This window comes from Trichosurus vulpecula, chromosome 3 (genome assembly GCF_011100635.1).
Source record: "Trichosurus vulpecula isolate mTriVul1 chromosome 3, mTriVul1.pri, whole genome shotgun sequence".
NCBI classification, from domain to species: Eukaryota; Metazoa; Chordata; class Mammalia; order Diprotodontia; family Phalangeridae; genus Trichosurus; species Trichosurus vulpecula.
Genome location: NC_050575.1, coordinates 183,071,093 through 183,094,939, shown reverse-complemented (window position 1 = coordinate 183,094,939; position 23,847 = coordinate 183,071,093). Strand labels below are relative to the sequence as shown.

At 48.2% G+C, this 23,847-nt stretch overlaps 1 protein-coding gene across 1 annotated transcript in view; it reads right to left on the bottom strand.

Moving 5' to 3' along the window:
- Nucleotides 1–23,847, bottom strand: part of LAMA5 (laminin subunit alpha 5) — a 95,243-nt gene that overhangs the window by 15,302 nt on the left and 56,094 nt on the right. The window contains exons 28-60 of the mRNA XM_036749893.1: nucleotides 22,963–23,123; nucleotides 22,307–22,415; nucleotides 21,553–21,650; nucleotides 21,017–21,218; nucleotides 20,439–20,565; nucleotides 19,790–19,929; nucleotides 18,692–18,807; nucleotides 18,189–18,400; nucleotides 17,861–18,065; nucleotides 17,592–17,736; nucleotides 16,977–17,117; nucleotides 16,369–16,530; nucleotides 16,052–16,153; nucleotides 15,772–15,855; nucleotides 15,164–15,394; nucleotides 14,394–14,507; nucleotides 12,925–13,055; nucleotides 11,320–11,400; nucleotides 9,964–10,178; nucleotides 9,633–9,733; nucleotides 9,242–9,422; nucleotides 8,854–8,997; nucleotides 8,357–8,508; nucleotides 8,161–8,271; nucleotides 7,771–7,882; nucleotides 7,240–7,410; nucleotides 5,596–5,792; nucleotides 5,186–5,302; nucleotides 4,034–4,188; nucleotides 2,962–3,103; nucleotides 2,647–2,749; nucleotides 1,479–1,592; nucleotides 477–656 (exon numbers count right to left, since the gene is read on the bottom strand). Of these exons, the coding sequence (XP_036605788.1) occupies nucleotides 477–656; nucleotides 1,479–1,592; nucleotides 2,647–2,749; nucleotides 2,962–3,103; nucleotides 4,034–4,188; nucleotides 5,186–5,302; nucleotides 5,596–5,792; nucleotides 7,240–7,410; nucleotides 7,771–7,882; nucleotides 8,161–8,271; nucleotides 8,357–8,508; nucleotides 8,854–8,997; nucleotides 9,242–9,422; nucleotides 9,633–9,733; nucleotides 9,964–10,178; nucleotides 11,320–11,400; nucleotides 12,925–13,055; nucleotides 14,394–14,507; nucleotides 15,164–15,394; nucleotides 15,772–15,855; nucleotides 16,052–16,153; nucleotides 16,369–16,530; nucleotides 16,977–17,117; nucleotides 17,592–17,736; nucleotides 17,861–18,065; nucleotides 18,189–18,400; nucleotides 18,692–18,807; nucleotides 19,790–19,929; nucleotides 20,439–20,565; nucleotides 21,017–21,218; nucleotides 21,553–21,650; nucleotides 22,307–22,415; nucleotides 22,963–23,123 (4,756 nt within the window). The remainder of the gene's footprint in view (nucleotides 1–476; nucleotides 657–1,478; nucleotides 1,593–2,646; nucleotides 2,750–2,961; nucleotides 3,104–4,033; nucleotides 4,189–5,185; nucleotides 5,303–5,595; nucleotides 5,793–7,239; nucleotides 7,411–7,770; nucleotides 7,883–8,160; nucleotides 8,272–8,356; nucleotides 8,509–8,853; nucleotides 8,998–9,241; nucleotides 9,423–9,632; nucleotides 9,734–9,963; nucleotides 10,179–11,319; nucleotides 11,401–12,924; nucleotides 13,056–14,393; nucleotides 14,508–15,163; nucleotides 15,395–15,771; nucleotides 15,856–16,051; nucleotides 16,154–16,368; nucleotides 16,531–16,976; nucleotides 17,118–17,591; nucleotides 17,737–17,860; nucleotides 18,066–18,188; nucleotides 18,401–18,691; nucleotides 18,808–19,789; nucleotides 19,930–20,438; nucleotides 20,566–21,016; nucleotides 21,219–21,552; nucleotides 21,651–22,306; nucleotides 22,416–22,962; nucleotides 23,124–23,847) is intronic.

The window sequence follows — 23,847 nt, the reverse complement described above, 5'->3', positions numbered from 1 at the left end:
ACTCTAAGATCTGGTCAAAGTGCCCAAGTTCTCACTGTTGCTCACTTGCAAAATTAATTCTCCCATCTCATGGGCTGTTACCCATACCAATATATTCCTTTCTCACCTCTACCTTTCTGAATTCTCAGTTTGCTTCAAAGTTCAGCCCAAGCCCTAGCTTTTACATGAGGCCTTTCCTGATCTACCCCCAGCTGGCAGGGCCTCCCCTCCAAATTAATTTTTATTTATTTTGTATATATGTTGTCTCTGCAATTGAATATAATCTCCTAGCACCTAGCATATTGATTGGCACATTACAGGCCTTTAATAAATGCTTGTTAATTGATTCCATTTTAAACATGAGGAAACTGAGGTCTATGTTAAGTAACCTGTTCCAGGTGACATAATGAGTTAAAGGTAGAACCAAGCATTAAAAACATAGGTCTCCCTGCTCCCAGTCCCCCCGCCCCTGGCACTCCCCTCCCCCACCTCCTGACCTGATTTCCCAGCATCCTCCATAGCCTGGGCCAGGTCTTGGTTCTTCAGGTCCCCATACTGTCCCTGCCATTGATGCAGATTCTTCTGCATGTCCCTCAGTGTGGCCCCGACCTGTGTGGCTGTGTCATTGGCTTCTATGGCCACTGCCTTGGCACGGGCAATCTTCTCACTTGTGTCATCTAAGGCAGGGAAATATAAGCTCAACACCTCAAGGACCAACCTTTCCCAAACCAACCTGAAATGGAGACTTGACTAATGCTAAGGGCACACCCACAATCTCTTCTGAAGGGATAAGGACCATTTATCTCAAATGGGGGAGGAGGTAATTGTAATACCAAGGAAGTTCCTGAGTGGAAGGAGAAAGGTATGTAAACCAGAGCTGCAGAGTTCACCAAGCTTTCTAGGGGTGGAGATGGCAAATCACAGACCACATGAACCAATCCTCAAATACCTGGAGTATCTTCTATTATACTAAAGAAACAACACAGATTTCCTAAGGAATGAGAGGGATGTGGCCAGGGGTGGAAGTCATGGAAGTCACACAATCATAAGAACATAAATTTAGAGCTAGGGATCTTAGCAGTAATCAAGTACAACCTCTTCATTTTACAAATGAGGAAACTTAGGCAAAAAGGGGTTAAGTGATTTGCCTAGGGTCATATAAGTAGTGTCGGAGACAGGATTTGAACTCAGATATTCCTGACTTCAGTGCTCTAGGCACCATGCTGCCTAGGTAATAAGTAGGTGACTTATGCAATGAAGCTACTTGAGAACCAGGATTCTGGGGGTAAATAAAGGCAAATAAAGCCAAGTCACCTACCAGTCACCACCAGTTACCACTAGGTCAATATACTAGGAAGACTCCTAAATGGGGAGTATTGGTCACTATTCTCTCCTCTAACCCCTTAATATGTGTGACTGAGTACAGGGACCCCAAGAGTGGGGAGAATGTAGACTCCTAGGGAATGATGAGGACACTTCGGAGCCTAGGCTAGACACACCTCTGTCCATGGCTAGCATGCTCTGCACACCCTTCAGCTGGGCTGCTAGCCGATCCTTCTTAGCTTTGGCTTCTTCCAGTTGAGTCCGAGAGGCTTGCAAAGTTTCTCTAATGACTGGAGGGAAAGGCCCAAGGGATCATTGTCAGCACAAAATTTAGTTCAATCAACCCCCATTGCAGGCTGAAGCCTTCTCCTCAAGGAGGCGAAGGGACCTTGTAAGACACATTGACAAAGAGGCATATACATGCTCACACACACATGCACACAACACACACACAATTCAATTTTATCCAACACAAATTTATTGAGAATTTACTATGTGCTGGGTACTGTCCTAGGTGCTGAGGATGCCCCTAAAGAGCTTGAGTCTACAGATACAGAAACATATAAATACACACTGACACAGATGAAGACACACACTGATCACAGATATACATACAGCAACACAAGAACCCATGTGTAGACAAAAACATACACAGAGGAATAAATACTCAGCTATATACACAAACATAAGCTTTGTTTAAAGCATATGCAGTGAAAAGAGTGTGGGACTGGAAGTCAGGAGAGATCTAGGGTCAAATCCTGCCTCTGATAATTAGTTAGCTGTGTGATTCTGGGCAAATGATTTACTCTCTTTCAGCCTCAGTTTCATCATCTGTGAAATGAGATAATATCTATCTGGTAGTACCTACCTCATGGGAGTGTCATGAGGCTCAAAGGAGATAGACACAGAAAGATAGCAACACATGCTTATCATGATACAGGGATTCCCTCAAAACATGGACACACAAATGCTGACACAGGTGATTATATGCAGTAACATACTTCGGAACACAAACATGCACACACACGCGCACGCACACTATAAAGTACCTCTAAAACCTAACTTCTTTTTACCTGAATTTGAACAAATGCAGTTCTGATCTTGCCCTAAAAGATTATCCCAGGAGATAATAGCCCATAAGGCATGTGCCCCCACCTCCGTCCCCCCAATTCTATAAAGAGGATGAAGACAAACAAAAGACAGACAAAGGTGACATGAGCACAGCTATTTGAGGTCAGCCACATTCAGACAAAGGTCTCTTTCCCTGCCTGTTCCTTCCCACCCAAAGTTGGGAAACAGCCCAGCTGGTCCTATACCAAGTAGTCTCGGCCCCTGAGCTCTCACCTCCACTCAATTTCCTCTGTTGACTGCGGACAGCTTCTTCCAGGATACTGCTATTCTCCCGGAGCTCCCGAGCTCGGGCACTCAGCCCTCCATGAATCACCATCTGAGTACAAAGGAGGTAAGAAAAGACTTGCTCCTACTAACATGACCCAGGGTCATTGGGGATGATAGGAGGCAAGAAAGAGTATAACCTCTAAAGGCTACGCTACCTTTTCTCTCTCCCCCACTCCTGCCAGTCCTTAATCCTTGAGTCAGAAAGAGGGGTCCAGGAGGCCCAAAGGAGCTAGTGGGGGCGAGAGCTGCCAGGTCACTCACCTCCCAGGTGTTGGTTGCATTGTGTAGCGCTTGGCCAGCAGCCTCCTCAGCCTTCCCCACAGCCTGAAGGATGCTGGCATAAGCATTAGAGGCTTCAATTGCTCGCTGAATGAACCGATCCTGGTTTGTGCCACGAATGATACTGGGAGCAGGGATGCAGATGGGACATCCGGATTCAGGGTGGAGAGGAATGGGAGAACCCTCCCCTCACATACTCAGCAATGAGAGCCCCACTCACACTGCCCCTTACTATGATTCTCTAACCCCTAACTGCTTCAGCCCAGCCAATTTGATCTAACCTTGGCATGTCCCCAGCAGTGCTGACCCCAACCCTCACGGCCTTCAAAGCCAGACCCAATGTCCACTTCTTCCAGGAAGTCACTGATGGTTAATTCCACACCACTAGGACTGCCAACTTCACATTCATAGAATTTAAAGCTGACAGCAGCCTTCAAGATTGTCTAATTCAGGCCCAGGAGAGTACAGTCACTTGCCCAAGGTTACTTCCACTAAGTAGCAGAACTGAGATGCAAACCCAAGTCTCCCAACTTCAATTTTGTTTATATGTATATCCACATATCTGTACGTACATATATATATATATATACACACATACGTATATACATAAATGTGTATATGTGTGTGTACATATGTATGTATGTGTGTGTGTGTATGTTGTCTCTCCTGATGGAATGTAAGCTCCTTGAGGGCAAGGGCTCTTTCATTTTTGTGTCTGTATCTCCAATGCCTAGCATAGTGCCATGGAGACAGAGTTGACAGGGACTGGTGGCAGCTTGGCTATGAAATGTGAAGGAGAGGGAAGCATTACAGATAACACCAGTATACTTCTTACTACATACACCTTCCCCTCTTGTGCTTCTATTATTGACCTCAATATATGGCTCTAAAGACCGAATGTGCTGGGGTCAGAATGCCCAGGGAGGCCTAGTGTACTTTCCACTATTCCATCTCCTTTCCCTAGCTAGCCTCTCAGCTCCTCTGAGTGCAGAGGCCACATGCCTAACAGGCCTGGCACCTCAGGGGCTCAGCCAGGGTGCATCAGCCGACTCACCTAGAGAGGTTGTAGGCAAGCTGGTCGAGCTCTCGGGCATGTTCCTCAGCCCGCTCTACAATAGGAATCTTACTGCTTGCAGGAGAGAATTTCTGCATCTTCTCTGTCAGTGGGGTCCGGGCACCATCCAAGTTGGCTGCCAGACGCTCATATTCCTGGGGAAAGACAAAGCCACGTTCAAGGCTTCCCTTTAAAGACATAGCCCAGCCCAAGGCTAGTCTCCCAGATCTCATCTGTGGGGATTATCTGCCCTGCCTTGCCCAACCTTTCCCTTTCACTAAAGTGGCTTGTTGAAGGTTGCTTGTGTTTTGCATTGAACTCAACATGCAAATGTCTATAAATGGGAAATGGTACAGAAATTCTCAGAAAGAGTTTTATTATTTGCCACCAGGAGGCTAACCATTTTCAGGATTATCTGTAATGTCTCAGGCAGGGCCTCTTTGCTAAGAGGGGAGCTCCCTCGCTACTCCACAATGAGTGGTTCTGAAAGGGGCTGAGGACTATTTGAGTCTCTGGCCTCCTTCCCAGGTGAAATGGAAATGGGGTGGTGGAAGACATTTTTTTCTCATATGATTTGTGCTAGTACAATGGGACACATTGGATAAAGTTGGACTCAGAGTCAAGAACGCCTGTGCTTCAAGCCCCACTCTTCAGATACATTGGCTATGTGACCCTAGGCAAACGATTTCACTTCACACAGGCGATGTTTTCTAAGAATGTAAGCTCCTGAGCAGATGCTGCTCAGCTTTGGTAGGAGGAGTTTCTCACCATGAGTTCACTATGGTAATAAAATCACAAGTCCCCTCCGGCTCAAAAAAGTCTGTGTTAGTCCCAAGTCCCACTTGCAGCTCAAAGCATGCCACGCAAATCTCTTTCAATGAACATATGTATGCAGGAGAGCAATGCAGATGTGATGTAACAGAAAGTGCTTTGGACTGAGAGTCAGGAGACTTGAGTTCTGGTCCTGGATTTGCCACTAATTGGATATGTGTTCTTGGCCAAGTCATTTCCCTTCCCTGGACCTCAGTTTCCTCCTCCTTCATCTCCCAGGTCTCATCCAGCCCAATTCAATTCAACAAACATCTTTTAACCCAAACCAGGAGATGACTCACCATCTGGATGACCACCATCCTCCACCCTGCCCTCTCTTACCTCCTTGGCCCTGTCCATGGTCTCCAAAAGTTCAGAGACTTGAGCTAAGGCATCCTCAGCCATGCGGAGGGTATCCCTCAGCGTCGCATTCTCCCTCTCCAACTCCTGTTTCTTTTGCTGAAGTCAGAAGGAGTCATTGTCACTGAATTCATCAAGAACCCCCTGTGCTTCCCCTGCCCCTTCCTGAAGCCCACAATTCCCTTGGGAGCACAGAATTGTCAGATCAGTGTGAGAGACAAGGCAACATCTCATCCTGGGATGGGAAGGGAGCAGGATGAGGCTGAACTCACAAGCACTGGTCCCAAAGCCCAGCCATCTTGGGCAGGAAAATTTGGGTGGTGAGGAAGGAGGAGAGAGTAAAGGGACCAGAGTGAATGCAGATAGAGTGCTGGGCTGCGGAGGGCTCTCACCAGCCTCTCTTCCAGGTGTTCCTGATTCCGACTGTTGAGTTCTTCAGTGAGACGCGTCTTATTTACAGCCTCATTCAAGGCATCTCGGAGGTCCATGAGTTGTGAGCTGTGCTGAGCCAACCGCTCCCGGATACTCGATGCCAAGGTCTGGCTTTCTTCCCACCGGCTGGTTAATTGACTCTGCACTTGGTTCAGTACTGACCCAGGACAAAGAGGTCAGTGGAAGAGAAAGAGGAAAAGAAGTGGTCATTTGCGGCCAAAGGCTTATAAGATTTAGAGTCAGAAAGGACTTTTAGAGATTATCTAGTCTAGTGGTTCTCCAACTTTTTTGTTTCAGGACCCCTTTATACTCTTACCCCACCAAAAAAGCTTTTAAAAATGTAGATTACATCTATCAGTATTTACTGATATTAGAAAGCAAAAACATATTAGTATTGTTAGGAGAACAGTTTTGCTTTAGTGGTCCATCTGAGTCTTAGAGACCCCCTAAGAGGGTCTCAGGTACCCCCAGGTGTCCTCTGGACCATACTTCATATATCACTGATCTAGTCTAACTTCTTCATTTTATAGCTGAAGATACTAAAGCTCTGTGAAGTTAAGCGACTTGACCAAGGTCACAAAGCATAACAAAATAACAAAGTCAGGAACCCAGATATTTTGGCTGGGATCCCCATGCCCGGGAAATGCTTGAGAAAATTATAGTATATGGTTGCAATGGAATATAATGCACTATAAGAAATAGGAGGAATTCAGAGAAATATGGAAAAACTTATATAAGCTGATCCTGAGTAAAGAAAATAGAACCAGAGGAACACCATCCACAATGACTACCCTAATGTGAATGAGAAATAACACTCAAGAGCAGCCGAATTCAGCTTAATGCAATAACAAGTAACTGCAGTAACTAGTCTTGGTCCCAGAGAATGGTCACTGCAACACACTTCTCTCAGTACAAGGAGGTCCATAGGTATGGATGGCTACGTATGTTGACATATCTGTCAATCAGTCTGGCTTTACTGTTTTTCTTTGAATGATGGGTGAATGGGAGGACAGCACACTAGAAAAGTATGCTGAGACTGCTAGGTAGCACAGTGGATAGTGTTGGACGCAGATCTGGATAAGGAAGATCTGATTTCAAATCCAGTCTCAGACACTTACTAGCCATGCGACCCTGGGCAAGTCACTTAACCTCTGCCTGTCTCAGTTTCCTCATCATAAAATGGGGATAATCATAGTCCTTACCTCCCAGGGTTGTTCTGAGGATCAAATGAGAATATTTATAAAGTGCTTTACTAGCCTTAAGGTGCTATATAAATTCTAGCTATTATTATTTTTGTTATCATTATTGTTGTTAAATGACTGGTGTGAAAAAGGAAGTATCAGTAAAACTATGAGCAATAACATCGATCATATTTTAAGAGAATCTCAGTATCATCCTCCACATTCTTATTCTGTCATGAAACTCCCATATCTGAGTTTTGTTTTCTCAGACTATGAGCTCCCCAAGGGCGGAGACTGTGACCTTTCCTTTTCCTGCCTACCCCAGCAATGAATACAGGACTAGAATAGATTTCTTTGCTTAGGATTTCTTGTCTACTGGCTCCTGAGGCCTTGATAGGTCAATCGGGATAAGCCTCCACTTACATCTCTGTGCCTCTCCCAGCTCCCCTTCAGCCACAGCTCGTGGCCCTCCGAAATCCCTGGCCCGCATCTCTTGTAGCATCCGCTCCACCTCCCCCAGAGTCTGAAGGAACTCTTCACCAGAGGCTGTGCTGGCATTAGATGGGGAGAGTCTGTCCATCTGAGATATCAACTCTAGGGAAAAAGAAAAGTGGGGTAGAGGGGTGAGTGACCCTGGTCACCAGCATCCCCATGGGGCCACTGCCCTCTACAAACTGTACCCACGGAGAATGTTCTGTCACAGTTATCTGGTCTAGCCCACACCTGCATTCTCTCTAGAATATCTCCCGAAAGGTGGTAATCCAAATGACACCTGAAAGGACGTTAGCATCTTCTTCCACCACCCCCTCTCCAGTACCTCATCTCACCTCATCTCCTTTTAAACAATCCTGCCTTCTTTCTGTTACTCGAGTTACTAGATAGGGTTTGTTAGGGCACTGGGAAGATACTGGCTGGATGGGCCAGAAGTCCCTGTTTCCCTCATTCCAGGCATACCCCCTAGAGCACGTTCCACATTCTGGATGCTCCGTAGCAAGGTCTCTGCCCGCTGTAGGGTGTCCCCAGAACTCTCCTGTAGCTGACCTGCCTGGGCTCGAGCATCTGCCACCTATAGCATCAAGACCACAGTCAATTTAAAGCTCTAAAAAGTCAGGGAGAAGAGACTGAGGGTCCAAGTTGGAGAAAAGGAATTTGAGGAACCCTAAAAGCACCTAGGAACTGTCCATGACAACATGGTTTTGAAAAGACTCTGAACAACATGATCTGAGCCAAAAACAGAACAAAACCAAAGAACCTCGCAATGTCAAAGGATGAGGAAGGTTGGGAGGCAGAGAATGAGGAGTGGAGGATATATTTGGGGGTGGGGGCTCTGGGTGGGGACTCTTCCTTGCTCTGAAGCATGTTAGCTTCTTCCTCCAGCACTCCACTTTGACGTTCCAGCTCGTCTAGTCTCTGTCTTGTTGGTTCCCGAGACCCCAGTGGACCTCGAAGCTGATTCTGGGGAGGGAAAGGAGACAGGATTGAGGGCATTGGAGGCCTTGTAGAAGGGGTAAGGAGGAGAGCCTGCTGCAGGTTGACCTACCACTAGGGCAGCAATGGAGCTGTTGATTCCATGCAATCGGGCCCAGGCCACAGAGCTGGCATTGAGGCTAGTGAGCTGCTGGCGGATGGTGGGGAAGAGTGACTCTATCCGTTCCAGGTCATCTAGCAGCAGCACCACACAGCTGTCACACACTTTGGGGTGAGGGAAGAGCAGTGATCAATGTAGGGACAAGGAGATGGAGGATCACAGCCCCTAGGGCATTTGGGTTGTCAGGTGCAGGATCCTAAACCTCTCTTGTTACCTCCCTCTCACAGCCACCATAGGGAGACAATTCTCATGGCATGGCTGGTAACCCAAGTCAGCCTGTCTCCAAACTGGTCTGGGTGTGAGGAGGTGATCAAGGGAGGAGAAAATGAGAGGTGAGGGTACCGTGAGACACAGATGGTCCTGGATGGGGAAAGGGGCAGTAAATGAAGAAGGAAAAATGAAACGGAAAGAAGATGGGTGAAGAAAGAGGGGTTAGTGTTGGGGCCCACCTTCACAGTGGACACCACCAGGGCCATGGGTCACAGGTACTTGATGCTGGTGGCTGCAGGAATCACACTGTTTACCGCTTAATCCAGGGGGGCAGGTGCACTCGCCTGTGCGGGGATCACAGTGACCTCCTTGACAATGACAGCCTGTTCGGAAGATGAGCCCATTGAGATGTTGACCATTCAGATCCATGGTGGGTGATGGGTTAAGATCACCTCTCAAACAAATGTCCTAACCCGATTCTCAAATTCCACTGTGTTGCCCAGTTTTGCCCTTCCAAAATATTGCTGCCCCTCCTCCCAGAACTCTTCTCCCTTATTCCCACCCATGCATCCTTTCCTCCCCCAAGATCTACTTCCCCCAGGGACCCCACATGACTTGGAGACTCACGGGTACAGCCATGTTCACTGAACCCCCAGTAGCCAGGGGCACACTGCTGGCACTGTGCTCCACTGACCCCTGTCTGGCAATGGCACTGTCCACTCTGAGAGTGGCAGCTGGACCCAATTGCAGCCAGACCACAGTTACAGGGCCGGCAGCCTTCACAACTGTCAAAGCCATAGTGTCCATCCTGGAGGGAGAGAAAGGGAAAAGAGGGAGGAGGCAAGTAGGGTAGGATGATGAAGCTCCTCATTTGTATGAAGGTGGCCCATTTGGAGGCAAGATGGTGAACTCTGTAAAGTCAGATACTCAGGACACTCTTGCCCAACAGGCTCCTTTCTCCCCACTCCCTTCCAAGTCCTGGGAGCCTTTGAGAGATGGGTCAAGCCACTGATGTTACCTGACAGCGATCACAATGCTGACCAGTCACCCCAGCTTTGCACAGACACCGCCCAGTCCGAGCATCACACACCTCGGTCCCACAGGGTGAGCAGTCACACTCTGAGAGGGCAAGGGCAAGAGAGTAACAACAGTAAGTCCTAGGCTCTCACCTTTACTCTTCCCTCCCATTCTTTCTGTCCAAACTACAAACTGCAAGCTGACCAGCTCATTCCATGCCATGGTGTATATTCTGTGTGGGATATTGCTGGTAGAACGACCTAGCTGCTCTGCACAGAGATATCCTGGTCCCTTTACCCCCCTTCCCATGCATGGGGCAGCCCCAACCATACTTGTACAGTTCCTGGGGAGCAAAGCATTGCCATAGTAACCAGGAGCACAGCTCTCGCAGTGGGGACCTGCTGTATGGTACATGCAGCCCAAGCATGCCCCAGTCAGTGGATCACAGTGACTGAACAGCATGTTAGGGTCACCATTCCCACTGCAGTCACAAGGCTGGCAGGAGCTGCCAATCACCAGGGGGTTGCCATAGTATCCAGGAGCACACCTGAAGAGAGGCAGGTGAGAGAGAGAAAAGAATCATCCAGGTGGGTCAACATAACCCTGGCCAGGGAGGAATGATGAGGACCATGGACAGCTACCTTGAACCATAGGCAGCATGGTCCAGTCCTGCTCAGTCACTATGTGTGATTCAGAGCAGCCTTAACATTCCAAATAGCTATGCTTCCTCCAGAATACAGTCCTCCATGTCCCCCTGATATGCATTCCCTCCCCACCCAACCCCACCCCGCCAATTCCTAGAAGTGTTTAGTAGCAGGACTGTCAGACTTAAGAGCTAGAAGGCACCTTAAGGATCAGTATCTAACACATGGTGATCCCAGAGCTTTCAGTCCAGTAAGACACAAATACAGACAACTATAATACACACTATTACATAAGTGCAAGCCAAAGTATATGCTGCCTGAGGGGGAGGATGGTTAGGGACAAAGAGAGTCATGGAAGCCTTCCTGGGAGAGGAGACATCTGATTTAGACTTTAATGGATTGGTTAGGGGTTTATCAGATAAAGAAGAGAAAGAACATTCCAGGTATAAAAGATAGAAAGAACAAAGGCTTGGAGGTGGAGAAGTATAGGGGACAGAAAATAGTTACTGTCTTAAGCATAAAGTGTATGGAGAAAAATTATATGGGATAAAACTGAAAATACAGGGAAGTGCCCATCTGCAGAAGACCTTGAATGCCAGGCAAAGAAAACTGAACTTTATTTGGTAAGTGGTAAAGAATCACTGAAGATTTTTGAACAGAGTAAACTGAGCAGATGTATGCATAAAAAAGATGGCTTCTAGCAATACAGATGAATTGGAGGAGTAAGGTAGAAGACTTTTTTAGGAGTCAGTTGGAATCATGTGGACATTTGGCAATAACAGCTTGTGCTAGGGTATTAGCACAGGAGATTCATAGGAAAGGAAGGATGCAAAAGATATTACAGAAGTGGAATCAAAAGCAATTGATGGCAGTTTGGATGTGGGGTGTGTGTGTATACACGTGTGTGTGTGTGTGTGTGTGAATACACACACACACGTGTATGTATTTAGCTCAATGTGCTGCTGTGAGGATCAAACAAAACAATACAAGGAAAGGGCTTTGCAAACCTTAAGGACCAGTTAAGTGGCTATTATCATTACTTACCGCTCACAAGAAGCTCCAGCATACCCAGGCTGGCAGAGACACTGGGTGGCCCCACCTTTATGGACACATCCAACGGCAAAGCTGAAAGTGGAGATGAAGATGTAGATGGATCTTCTCAGAACCCATCAGAGTCAGCAATTGTCAAATGGCCTTCCCCCCACCAACCTGGAGCACACAGACTAAAATAGGGTGGAGCTGGACCAACTGTTACGGATACTGCCCCCATACTCCATCCCATGCCCCCCACTCCAGTCTTTTCTATTCCCAGCTAAACAATCTCCAGTTCCTTTAGTTGAGCTTTCTGTAACATGGTTCCCAGTCTCCTCTCCACAAAGGAACTCACAGTCGAAAAGGGACTGAGCCACAGGACCAGTATTCTTAATTATAAGAGGACATCTGTGTGGGCAGCTGAGGGATATGTAACACCTGCGATGGATAGGCTTCTCTCTGTGCTTTCAGAAGTGTCATATTCTATTACTGAAGCACTGGGGAAAACTGTTGTTAGACATCCTGGTTCTTATCATCTACTCTGCTGTGAGTGGAAAATGGAGAAATCTAATGCTACCCTTCCTGACCAGCTGTGAATGAGTCTGAGATTTCGGAATGGACAACTGAATTATGCCCACATTGACCAACCACATGTCAAAACAGGGTGAGTTCTGATACAGAAGTTGCCATTCTTTTTTGGAGGCTACAAGTGTCATGGTGTGTGCTCTCAAGAAAAAGACAATCCAGGTCTGAGGAAGTTTAGTTAAATATTAGGTCAGAAAGCTCAAGTACCATCAAGTTTGGGCCCAGGGTAGTTTTTCATATGCCTCTTTAGTGATCTTCTTTTGTGTAATATTTTAGAATTTATACTTTCTTTTTCCTTATTGAATAAACCCTAGAAAAAATATTCTTGTATCCTGAAAATGGCAAGAGGTCATGGATTCCAGAACTGGACTCCCATTATGGTAGCAGCAGCAGAGTAAGAAACATAATTAGGGCTCAGATATTGCCAGTCTCTGAACCCAGATGGCCAAGCAGGCTCATGAGCAGACATGGTTTTCCTTTGGGGATTCAGGCATACTAAATAATGAAACAAAAAGGCTCTGTGGCTAGGGTCCTCTGAATCTGTTCCAAGGAAGAGCTATCAACCCTGGGAAAATGACTCAGATGATGAGGGGTCTGAGACCCAGTAACAGATCCTTTTATTGGAACCTACTGAGGAAGGTTTCTTTCTTAGAAGAGTAATAGAGGTTGAATAAAGAGGAATGGAAGTCAAACAGAGGAATTATGAGTACAGTGGAAATGGCTTGGGAAAGGGCCTGATGGAACTGGGATGTTTAGCCCAAGACTCTGACAGATAGAAGAAGCCATATTAACTGTATTCAAGTATCTGGGGAATAGGGATTAATTTGACTGGTCATGCTTGGCTACAGAAAGCAGAGCTTGGAGTAATGGGTAAGGCAGAAATTACAGAGGCAGATTTTAGCTTGATAGACAGGTCTTGGAACATCTGGAGCTGTAGAAAAGCATAATGGGCTGCCTACCTGTGGAGGTAGTAGACCCCCTATTCCTAGAGGGCTTCAGGCAGAGGATAGGGAACCACTTAGGAGCACTTACTTGTTGGAAGGCACAGAGAGAGGGCAGGGGCAGCTGATGCAGAGGGAAGATGATTGGTCTTGGGTTGCATTGCTCACGAAGCCACCCTTGCATCGTTCACAGTGGTCACCCTCAGTGTTGTGTTGGCAACCCTGGAATAGGAGAGTAAACATATACCATAGCATCTTTTGGATACTGGGAGGTTATTGGGCCTAGCTCCCATAGCAGATGTGCTCTTCTAGTGGTCATCCCTTCCTTGATCACTTCCAAGGAGCTGACTCTTTCTTTCTCTGGTTGTCCTAGAAGTTCTTATTCATGGCGAGAAGTTACCCAGAATCCTGCCCTATATCTCTCCTTGGCATAGGGTAGATGCTGCCTTCTTTGGTCCCCATAACCTATCCTAGGTTAACCAGGATATCAGACTCTATTCCCAAGTATTCCTGAGTTCTGGGAACTCCCAGAGAAAGTGAGTTTTCCCAGGGTGGGACAGGAATCTGCCCCTGGTTCAGGTTCAAGAACCAAGGGCAGTGATTTGGGTCAGGGACCTGGAAGATGGTGGACACTACTCATGGGATCTCAGAGTTGAAAGGGTCCTCAGGGCTCATCTAGCTTAACCTGTACGTGAGTAAGAATCCCTTATAACATCCTTGATAAGTGGTCATCCAGCCTCTGCACAAAGACCCCCAGGGACAGGGAACCCACTACCTGCTGAAGGAGGCAACCCATCGCCCTTTTTAACAGTTCTGGATATATCAAACTAAATTGCTTCACTGCAACTTCTACACAACCCACTGCCCCCAGCTATGCTTCCTATAGTCAAAGAGGACAGAGAGGTCAGATGAACCCCTATTCCAAAGACACGCAAATAAAAGAAGACAGGCCACCCCATCACTGGCAAAATCTTCCTGAGTCTAGGCTAAATATGCTCCATTTCTTCAACCTATGGCCTTCTCTTACTCATGGTCATCCTCCTCTGGATGTATTGTATCTTGTCAACATTCTGCCTAAAATGAAGTGCCCAACCACCTGATTTAATACATGATGAATCATAGGCCTAGAGAGGAGAAGGGGCTCTTTACTCTTGGTCAGACATGTCTGATTATCATTGCCATTTGTTTTTGTATCCCTAGCCTCACACAGTGCCTGGCACCTGGTACATGTTTAATAAATACTCATTGCTGATTGATTAATTATGGTATCCCTTGATTTTATTTAAGCTTTTTTCTTTTGACTGAGTTCTCTACGGATATGAAGAGCAATTTCTTATGTCAACCCCTCCTAGCTCTGTAGATAGGACCAAGTCCCCTTCAACACTCATGACAATTCCCACCCCTCTAACCTTGGCTCAACCCCTGTTCCCCATTCCACCCTTGCCATTTTCTGTCCCTAAAAGCCTTTGGTTGGGGTTCATGAAACTCTCAGAATTACTAAGACCCCACCCAAACATAAAAATACACACAGTGCTATGCCTGGCCAACGTTAGGACTCACCACGCAGATGCCTGAGCCTGGGAGGCATTGGTCTGAGTGCCCATTGCAGTGGCATGGAATGCATTTGCCCAGGAAGTGGCCCTTGGTGTCTCGGTAATAGCCAGGAGCACATTCCTAGGGAGTGGGAGGTGAAGAAGGGGAGAAGAGACAAAGAGAAAGCAAATAACAAAATTTGTGAGGATGGAGGGAGGAAACATCAGGGAGATATAGCAATGGAGGGAGGGTCACCAATGAAGGCCATGGATGATTCTGATCATCTGGCTAGTACCCTGTATGTGGTCGTGTCACTGAAGCATAAATTCCTCAAGTTAGAAAGGACCTTGGCCTTCTTGGACTCTACTCCACTCATTTTTATAGAAATGGAAACTAAGGCCCAGAAAGAAAAAAGCAATCATGCAGGTAGCAAAAGGCAATGTGATGACTCCAACACAGGTCCTTCCTCTAGAATCTAGAGGTCTGAGACCAATCTGTATGGGCTTCCTCCCCACCGCTGATAAATGAGGCTCCCTCAGGATAAGGTAAATCCTCCCCTGACGCTTTTTTTTGGGTCCATCCATTAGCTTCCCATGCCAATGCACTACTCTTACTGTATGCCCCTTTGTGTGCTCAGTTACATGATGGGGAGGATAGGGTTCTTCCTCACAGTAAGCCCATAGATTAGTCAGTCTCACTGACTGCAAGTAACAGGATATAGCTCTGGACAGTTGTTGTAAAGTCACCCTCCACCCACAAAATCCAAGAGGGCTCTGAGACACACCCTGATCTCTTACCTGGCACGAGTCCCCACGGTAGTTGGCAGGACACATGCAGACCTCGACATTGCTGGCCTGGGTTCCCCCAGGGGCATCTGTCACCACCTCTAGCACCACCCTCTGAAGGGAGACAGCTGAGGAGATCTGGGAGAAGAGGGCACGAATCTGCAGCTGCTCCAGACCAGCCAGCACCATCATTAGCTCCTCCCGGGAGACTGGGTTGTGAGTTGCTGTGTGACGGAAATTGCCCTACAGGAGAGGAAAGAGATGCTCAAGATCACCTAGAAGGTGGGAGCATCATCAAGGCTTAGCTTTCATGAGAATCTGCTTCTTAGAGACATTCCTAGTTTACATTTCAGTTCAGCAGGTAGCTTTGTCCCCAAACCTGACCCCAACTTGTGATGTGACTTTCAGGGAGTCTCCCTGTCTCTCTCTGTGCCTCAGTTTTCTGTCCTGTGAAATGGAGAGAAGTATCTCTGGGTTCCCCATTTCCATTGCACCCTCCCTAGAAAGCTTTGGGCATAGAAGAAAGACCATCACTGAGAGTGCTGTCAGCTTATGAGAAGGAAGGGGCTATGGGAACCTCAGGGAGTCCCCCATAGATGCTTCCCTGGATCCCCACTGACCTCCACCAGATCCACCTTCCCTTGATGAATGTCCCCAGGAGCTGGGTAGGAACTCTCTAGGAAAGTGATACTCATCTGGTTTCCCTGTAGAGAACAAAGGTGAAGGTGTATGATTCCACTGCCCCAGAGACTCCCAGACTGACCCCTTGCCTTTGGGAGAAGCCATTACCAGCCATCTTTATGTTCCATAGCTCTTCCTCTCTCTGATTAATTGGTCTCCAAGATTACATTCCCCTACCAGCCCTCCCGTCATTTCCCCATCCCTGCACTCTGTCATTACCTTCAGGATCACATCTGGCCGGCTCTCTGTAGGGACAAAGACATCCCCACGCTGGGTCTCTGAGTGCAGCTCATAGTGCAGGCTCCCACCGTAAGATGACACCTGTAACACAGTGAACTCAGATCTTCCTCTTCTCCTGCCACTCTCTGTCTGGGACCTGGATACTCTACCATGCCCCACTTCAAAAAGACGGCACTTTTATGATTCACACTCCAACCCTAAAGAGCCCTGAGCATGCTCACACCTCCCTAACTTAGATGCCCTCAGCCTCCAATTACAACAGATAACCCTGGCTCAACCTCCCATCCCCCACTCACCCGGTCCCCCAGGTAGGAGGCAGGTGCCTGCCAGTAAAGGTCTTGAAATGCTTCTGGGACATTCCGTAGATCAGCATGGACCAGCCCAGCATCCACACGAAGTGAGGTCGGCACCTCCTGACGCTCACCACTCAGCAGCACCCACCCTTGCATGTCTATGAACTGTAGGACAGCATGTTTGCAAATCACGTATACAAATGTACTACTTCTTATTAAATGAACATGTGGACCTTCATGTAAATATGTGGGCACACATGTACATTTGTGTATGTGTGTATACACACATGCATACACAGATATATAATACATAGATACACGTATATAGGCATACATACACATGTGTATGTGTGTACATATGTAAATACATGCATGTGCACATACACATACAAACACACATACATACATGTGTGTATGTATACATAAGTATGTATACATATATGTGCCTGAGCCTGCATTTGCACAGGCAAGTGTTTAGGATGAAGGCAGGTTTGAACCAGGACCTCAGACTGCGGACCCTGCTCCCACACCACAGGACACAAGACGGGGCTGAGCAGCGCACTACTGGGAGGGGGGCAGGCCAGGGACATCTACGTTCTAGGGGTTCTTACCTCTCCACGGACTTGCTGGGAGCTCCGGCACCGGTCAGTGGCCCCAAAGCAAAAGCAGCGAGTGCAGCCCTTGGGGTTTGAAGCATCCAGGGAGAAGGTGCCCAGACGGCACTGGTCACAGCGCATACCCTCTACATTGTCCTGCATATGAATCCAGATGTGGGGATGTGTGAGCTTTCTTAAGGAGGCTGAGGAGCAGGATTTGATCTCCCCAGAAGATAAGTCCCCTTCTACCAGCCTGAGAGCTAGAGGGAACAACTGGGTCTCGGAACCAGGAGGCCATCAGGAATTCCCGGGGACGTTCACTTATGTGATTCATTTGCATTTATACAGTAAAATATTACAAATAACATTTGACCTAATGTGTCCCTTTCAGAAGGATGCTGCAGTGGGAAAAGTCCTGGCCTGGAACGCCTGGGTTCTGGGACCAGTTTTGCCATCCTCACAGCATGGCTTTGGCCAAATCACTTTCCCCTCTCTGTGCCTCAGTGTTCATTCATCTGTAAAATGGCAGGGCCTGGTTTCTTGATGGGGCTGTTGTCAGAACCATAACAAGTGTTTTGCATTGTTAAAAAGCACCATAACCAAGGGTCCCATCGCAGGCTCTAGACTCACCTTACAATGGCACTGGCCAGTTACAGGGTCACATACTCCAGCCACTGTGCCTGCTTCGTGGCACTGGCATTGCCGGCAGCTGGGATAGCCGTAGAAGCCAGGAGCACAAGCGTCACAGCGGCGGCCGACAATATTGGGTTTGCACCTTTAATAGGGATCAGTAGCTCAGTCATCAACCCTGAGGCTTCCCCCACTAGGCACCCACCTATTCCACCTATGGGTAGGGCACCACGCCTGCCACCCCCTCCCCCTAACCCCTCTGTCCTCACTTGCACTGCCCGCTGTCCAAGTCACAGCCAGGGTCTGTGAGATCCTTGACACCAGGGCGAGAACAGTTACAATCTTCGCAACCCACCAGGGGGTGGCAGCCAAATGTTTGAGCCTGGCAGACCACACAGTCTGGTGGGATGGTACGGGGTGGGCAGATGCACTGGCCAGTGCCTTCATCACAGAGGCGGGTGCCACAGTCACAGGCTGTAAAGAGAGAGCTCTGTGTCAGTGTCCTGTGGAACTGGTCCCTCCCTACAGTCAGGAAGAAGAGACGCTGGCCAGGACCGGACTTGTGGTAAGGTGGGGGGAAGGGCAATAAGGACTCACGTCTGCAATTCGGGAAGCCCCAGTAACCAGTGGCACAGCGGGAGCAGTCCCGGCCGATGACGTGGGCTCGGCAGGGGCACTGGCCCCCAAAGGGTTCACAGGTAGGGCTCATGGCTCCCACTTCGTGGCAGTGGCAGGGCTGGGCCCCATTGTTGTAGAAGAGGGAAAGGGAGATGGCAGCATTCTGGCAGAATGGAGGTGAGCTGGTGGGGCTGAGGGAGTGACACAGATGGTAATTAGAGCCACCGAATGGGATTCTTTAGGTGTTCCTCCTCCCACAAACACCCTCGAAACTCCTAAAATTCTCCTAACCCTAGCCCTAACTTCCCAAGATCCCCTCCCCAACCCTGAGTCCCCAAATCTCCCTCCACCTCCCCAGTCCCAATGTCTAGACCACTCCATTTCCACCTCCAAGCCTTTTTGGGACGACAGCCTCCATCACTGCCCCCACTCAAGGTCCTGAATGTCTTGCTCCACCACTACTACTTCACCTTAGGTCATACCTGATGTAAAAGCCATTGGCTGCACAGAGACTGATGAAGTCATAGGATTTGTCTAGAGGCTCCTCTCGGAGGTAGTTGGAACTATAGCCATCCTCAGGGACAACCAGCACATAGTCCTATGGGATGGGAAGTTCTAAAGGTCATGTCTAGCTACAGTGGGGAAGGCAAAGATTCAACTTGGGCCCATCCGTGGGAGGAGGAGGAAGAGGAAGAGGATTGGGCTATCACAGATCTTATCATCCCTGGTAAAAGAGGTCTTGTTTGTGGTTCCAAGGTTGGACAGGCAGTAAACAGCCACTGGGCCTCTAACTCCCAAACCAGCGCTCACAGGATACGAGGACTGAGAGATTATCTAGTCTAGGAAGTGTCAAACTCACAGGCACCCCAACCAGATTAAAATGCAATTGGGAAATGTTTAACAAAATAAACAAAAATACAACACAACAGAGATAATGTTAATTTGTGGCTTCCTAAGGCAATATGAAGACTTCTGGGATCCTCTGACTTTGACACCATGATCCAAGCCAATCCCAACATCTGACAGATGAAGAAACCTAGGCCTGGAGTTAAAATGATTTGCCCAAGGCCCCACAACTGTTAAGTGGCAAACCCAGAGCCCTGTACTGGAGCCCAGAGAGCCTCTACGTCCAAACCCAATACTCTTTTTACACTTTCCACTCAATGCTTTGTCCCTGCTTCTAGCAGGCTCTTTGGGTGAAGGCTGGAGACTGAGACTCCTGAGTCCACCAGAGGAAAAAAATCCAGAGCTCTTTCCACTAGACTGGAAGCTGTTTTGTTTTTTTTTCTCTTCCAAATTCAGTTGGGCTAAGGCTGACAGAAGGATATATATGCAGCCCCAGCTTTCACCAGCTGCTGAAAGAAAAAGCCAAGTATAGGGAATTCAGATCATGGCACTTCTCCCTGAATGTAGCTGGCTGCTCTTTCTATAACAAACTTGTTACTAACCTAGGACTGTGGCTGCACTCTCAAGTCTGAGATTCTAGGGGAAGTGAAAGAATTGGATACAGCAGGCCCTCCCTCCCAGAGTCAAAGGACAGAGAGGGTTGGCAGGCCTTACTTTCTGCCCTGGCCACTTACCAGCCAGAGCTGCTGACCCTCAGGCACACGGACAGTCACAGTCAGCTCATTGTCTGTCACATCCAGGACGATCTGACCCTCGCACACGACCAGGCTGCGGCAACCATAAGCATGGGGGCAGAAGGTGGCATTGGCCTGACCTAGGAAAACCAGAAGAGTCAAACTCAGGTGCCTGCATTTGGCTCAGTGTTCACTGCAGGGGCCTCCTTAGCTTGAGGCCAAAGCCACCTCACCAGCAACACCCTGCATCCTTGTGCTGGCATATGGCAGTGTAACTAGCCCATAACCTAATCCATCCTCATCTCTAGCTTTTCTCAGGTTCCTTGCCTGGAGAACTCTTCCCCCCTCCTTTAGACAGCCCCCTCACCTCCGACTGGATAACACAGGGCTCTTTGTCAAATCATGTAATAAGCACATTGTTTGGCCACTTCATGAGATACCACTGGCCCTGTACTAAGTACATTATTGTCGATCTGTATAAAAAAGGAGGAAATCAACCGACATAGTAAGAGACCCCATACATGAACACGGGCAGCTTCTCAGGAAGGTAGATCTCACTCAGCCCATCTCACCCTTTTTAACACCAGAGAGTCCCCAACTTCTCTAGATCCCTTCTTTGTACCCTCCCCCTCCCCCAGCTCCAACTCACCATGCCAGATCCGGCCACCATTGATGACTACCTCCACAGGGAAAGTAGGGTGGTTGGGTTGGTAGCCATGGAGCAGGAAGGCATATCTCCCTAGTGTCTGGATGTGAGTGCTAAACACGACAGTGCTCTGTGGAGAAAATCCCCCCGGGGAGGTGGTCAGTAATGCTACTCTCCCCCTCAACCTCCCCTTCTACCTATCCTTGACTTCCCAAGTGGAGCCATAGGGTTCCAAACTCTCTGTTACAGGTGGGACAAATGAGTCAAAAAGAAGGGAAGTGACTTGCCCAAGGCCAAACAGTGAGTTGGGAATGAAGCTAGAAGTAAATTTTAGTAAGTAAAATTTACTCTGGACCAAACAGCCTTGAGCTCTTTCCACCAGAATATATATTCCCTCCCTGTTGACTCTCTTGAAATGTCTCCTCATTTCCCCCTTTAATCACTAGGAAACCCACCTAAAACCCACAGCTTACTTTCCCCGACTCCTCTCATGAGTTCTGAAATCAACCTAGGGATAGTGGGAGCACCTATTAACCACCTGACTGCAGTGTGTTAGGCAGCCCCTGGAGTTCCATCCTCACCTGGGGGGACTGCAGGAGGGTGGGATCACTGGTGGGATCTGCAGCTGTTGGAGGGCGAGGCTGAGAACTCACTGGGGGTCCAGCAGGAGTGACAGTGTGCATGTGGCTCAATGGGAAGTCGGGGGGCACAGGCAGGACCTTACACTCTGTTAGTACGATGGGCTGGGATAGCTTCTGGAAGCGTGAAGGGATGCAGGAACCACTAGAATAAGAACAAGGACAGATACAGGGGATCAGAGCAGGTCAAGGCAGGACTTCCCAGAAAGGTTAGGTCAGTGATGACAGGTAGGACTAGGGAACGAACTTTGTTTATTTGACTTGTGGGGGCTTGAGCCAAAAGGAGCCACACACCAGAGTCTTCCTCTCTTCCCCCATCCCAGGAGACCAGGCTATAGCTTAGGCCCCTGATGCTCCCTCCCCTGGTCTGTGAAAGGAAAAGTAACCTACAGGAAAAGTACCACCTCCCTTTCCTCTACCCCCTCCCAAAAGGGCTGAGGCCAAGGGAACGGAGAAGTCCTTAACTCTGGCCTGAGTACCTGCTCAGTCCAAAGGACCCATGACTACTGATGCAATGAACTCTGGGTTCCACAAACTCTGTGGTGAACTTGCTCATGGGGACCAGGTAGATGCGGTACTGAGGGAGGAGAGAAGAGAACGATTTAGGTCAAGCCTGTGAACTGGCTGGGAGGTATAAAAAAAAGCAGACTGTGTATCCAGGGAAAGCAGATAATAGGCTTGATTCTATAGTTAGTGCCTGTCTGCCCTACCCTCTTCCTTTCTGCTTTTCCAAATCCTACCTTTTCTTCACAGCCCAGCTCAAAATTCCAAAGCCGGAACAAACCTTAGACATCATCTAGGTCAACCCTCTCATTGTAGAGATGAAAAAGTCTTCCTTGATCACGCCAGCCTACAGCGATCATTTCTTTTTGGGCTTCAAAAGCACTTTCAATACTACCCATCTGGCCCTGCTCATACAATCATTCAATGATGTCTCTCAAATTACACTGAGTCTTGTGAGCAGGAACCCCATCCCACCCTACTGTCTTCCCATCCTTAACTAGGACAGGGCTCGACCCATGGCAAGGGCCCAGTAAATGCTATTTTGTGAAGAATTAAATTCTCTTCTCTCTCTCTCTGTTTATTAGGTTTCTAAGAATGTTTAATCTTGGGGTCTGATTTGGTATACCTTGTCTTTGTTTTCACCCATGCAACCACTTATTGAATGTCTCCTGTGTATGAGGCCCAATGACTCCCAAAGTATCTTGGGAAGTCTTGGGCCAGCATCCTTACCAGTAAGAACCTTGCTTGTTCTGCTGTGAGCCGAATGTTAGCCTCACCAGTGAGCTCAAAAGCTTCGAGGCGATTCTGGGAATCTAAGACAGTACCTCGGCACAAGAAGCTGCAAGAGTCAGGTAGAAGCAAGTGAAGGGGCAGAGGGAGGAAGAAAGATGAATCCTGATTCTTAACCCCATACCTAATCCATCCCAACTTCCCTTCCCCACTGGGTATGTTGCCTGAACAAGCCCTGATCTCTTTTTTGTTTCTCTTCCTTTTTTTCAGAGGGGGGAAAGGCAGAGTACTTGGGGTTAAGTGACTTGCCCAAGGTCGCATGGCTAGTAATTGGGTCAAGTGCCTGAGGCTGGATTTGAACTCAGGTCCTCCTGACTCCAGGGCCAGGGCTCTACTCGCTGCACCACCTAGCCGCCCCAAGCCCTGATCTCTCTCAGGTCCCCAGGCACCCTGGATGGAAGATAGGTCCAAATCCCCTGAGGCCTTGTTCTTGCTTTCTAACCTCAGTCAAATCGGGCCATCAGCATGTACACTTAGCATTAGTGAGCTTGGAGAAGAGCCCCACAGCCACCCCACCAAAGCATCATCATTTTCTTCCAGAAAACAGGCTGGCTGCTAGTAAGAGACAGGGCAAGGTAGGGCAGGGGAACAAGTACCTGTACTGGCAGGGGTAGAGAGTGAGCAGTCCTTGCTGTGGGGTCCACTGGGGCGTGTGCACAGCCACACTCACACTCTGAAGGTCATCCTCATTGGCATACTCCACTACAAGTGCATACTGGCCAGGCTGGGGCACGACAATTTGCACTTGGACATCCACCTAGCAGCAGGCAGTGGATGGAGATATCAGGGCCCTCCCTCCGGCCTTCCTCCTCTATAAATGACAGGGCCTGCTTGTGCCCACTCCCCTTTGCTCCCATCTCCCTTTTCTTACAGGGTCCCACTCAGGAAACAAAATCATCTTATAAGGCCATGGCCCTGGAAGTATCCCATGCATCGGTGATCCTTCACACACTTCAAAATGCAATCACCTGTCTCCCTCCTTTTAGATGATTGTCCCCTTCTAGTACATCTTTCCTACAATGCTACACCCTTACTACATCTCTCCTATGTAACATTATTGTCTAATATAATAAATATCAGTAGCTAACGCTTATATGGCATTTTAGCATCTGCAAAGCACTTTATATGTTATTTCATTTTTTTTGGTTGGTTTTTTTTTGGGCAGGGCAATTGGGTTAAGTGACTTGCCCAAGGTCACATGGCTAGTAATTGTGTCAAGTGTCTGAGGTCAGATTTGAACTCAGGTACTCCTGACTCCAGGGCCGGTGCTCTACTCACTGCGCCACCTAGCTGCCCCTATGTTATTTCATTGGAACCTCATAATGATTAGGAAACTTATAGCTGGGAGCTCTTGTGCCAGCATCACATGGCTAGTAACCGCCTAAGGTAGGATTTGAACCAAGGTCTCCTTCACTCCAAGTCCCAGCTCTGTATTCACTACATCACCCTGGCTCCCATAGAGAACATCTCTTCTAGACAAA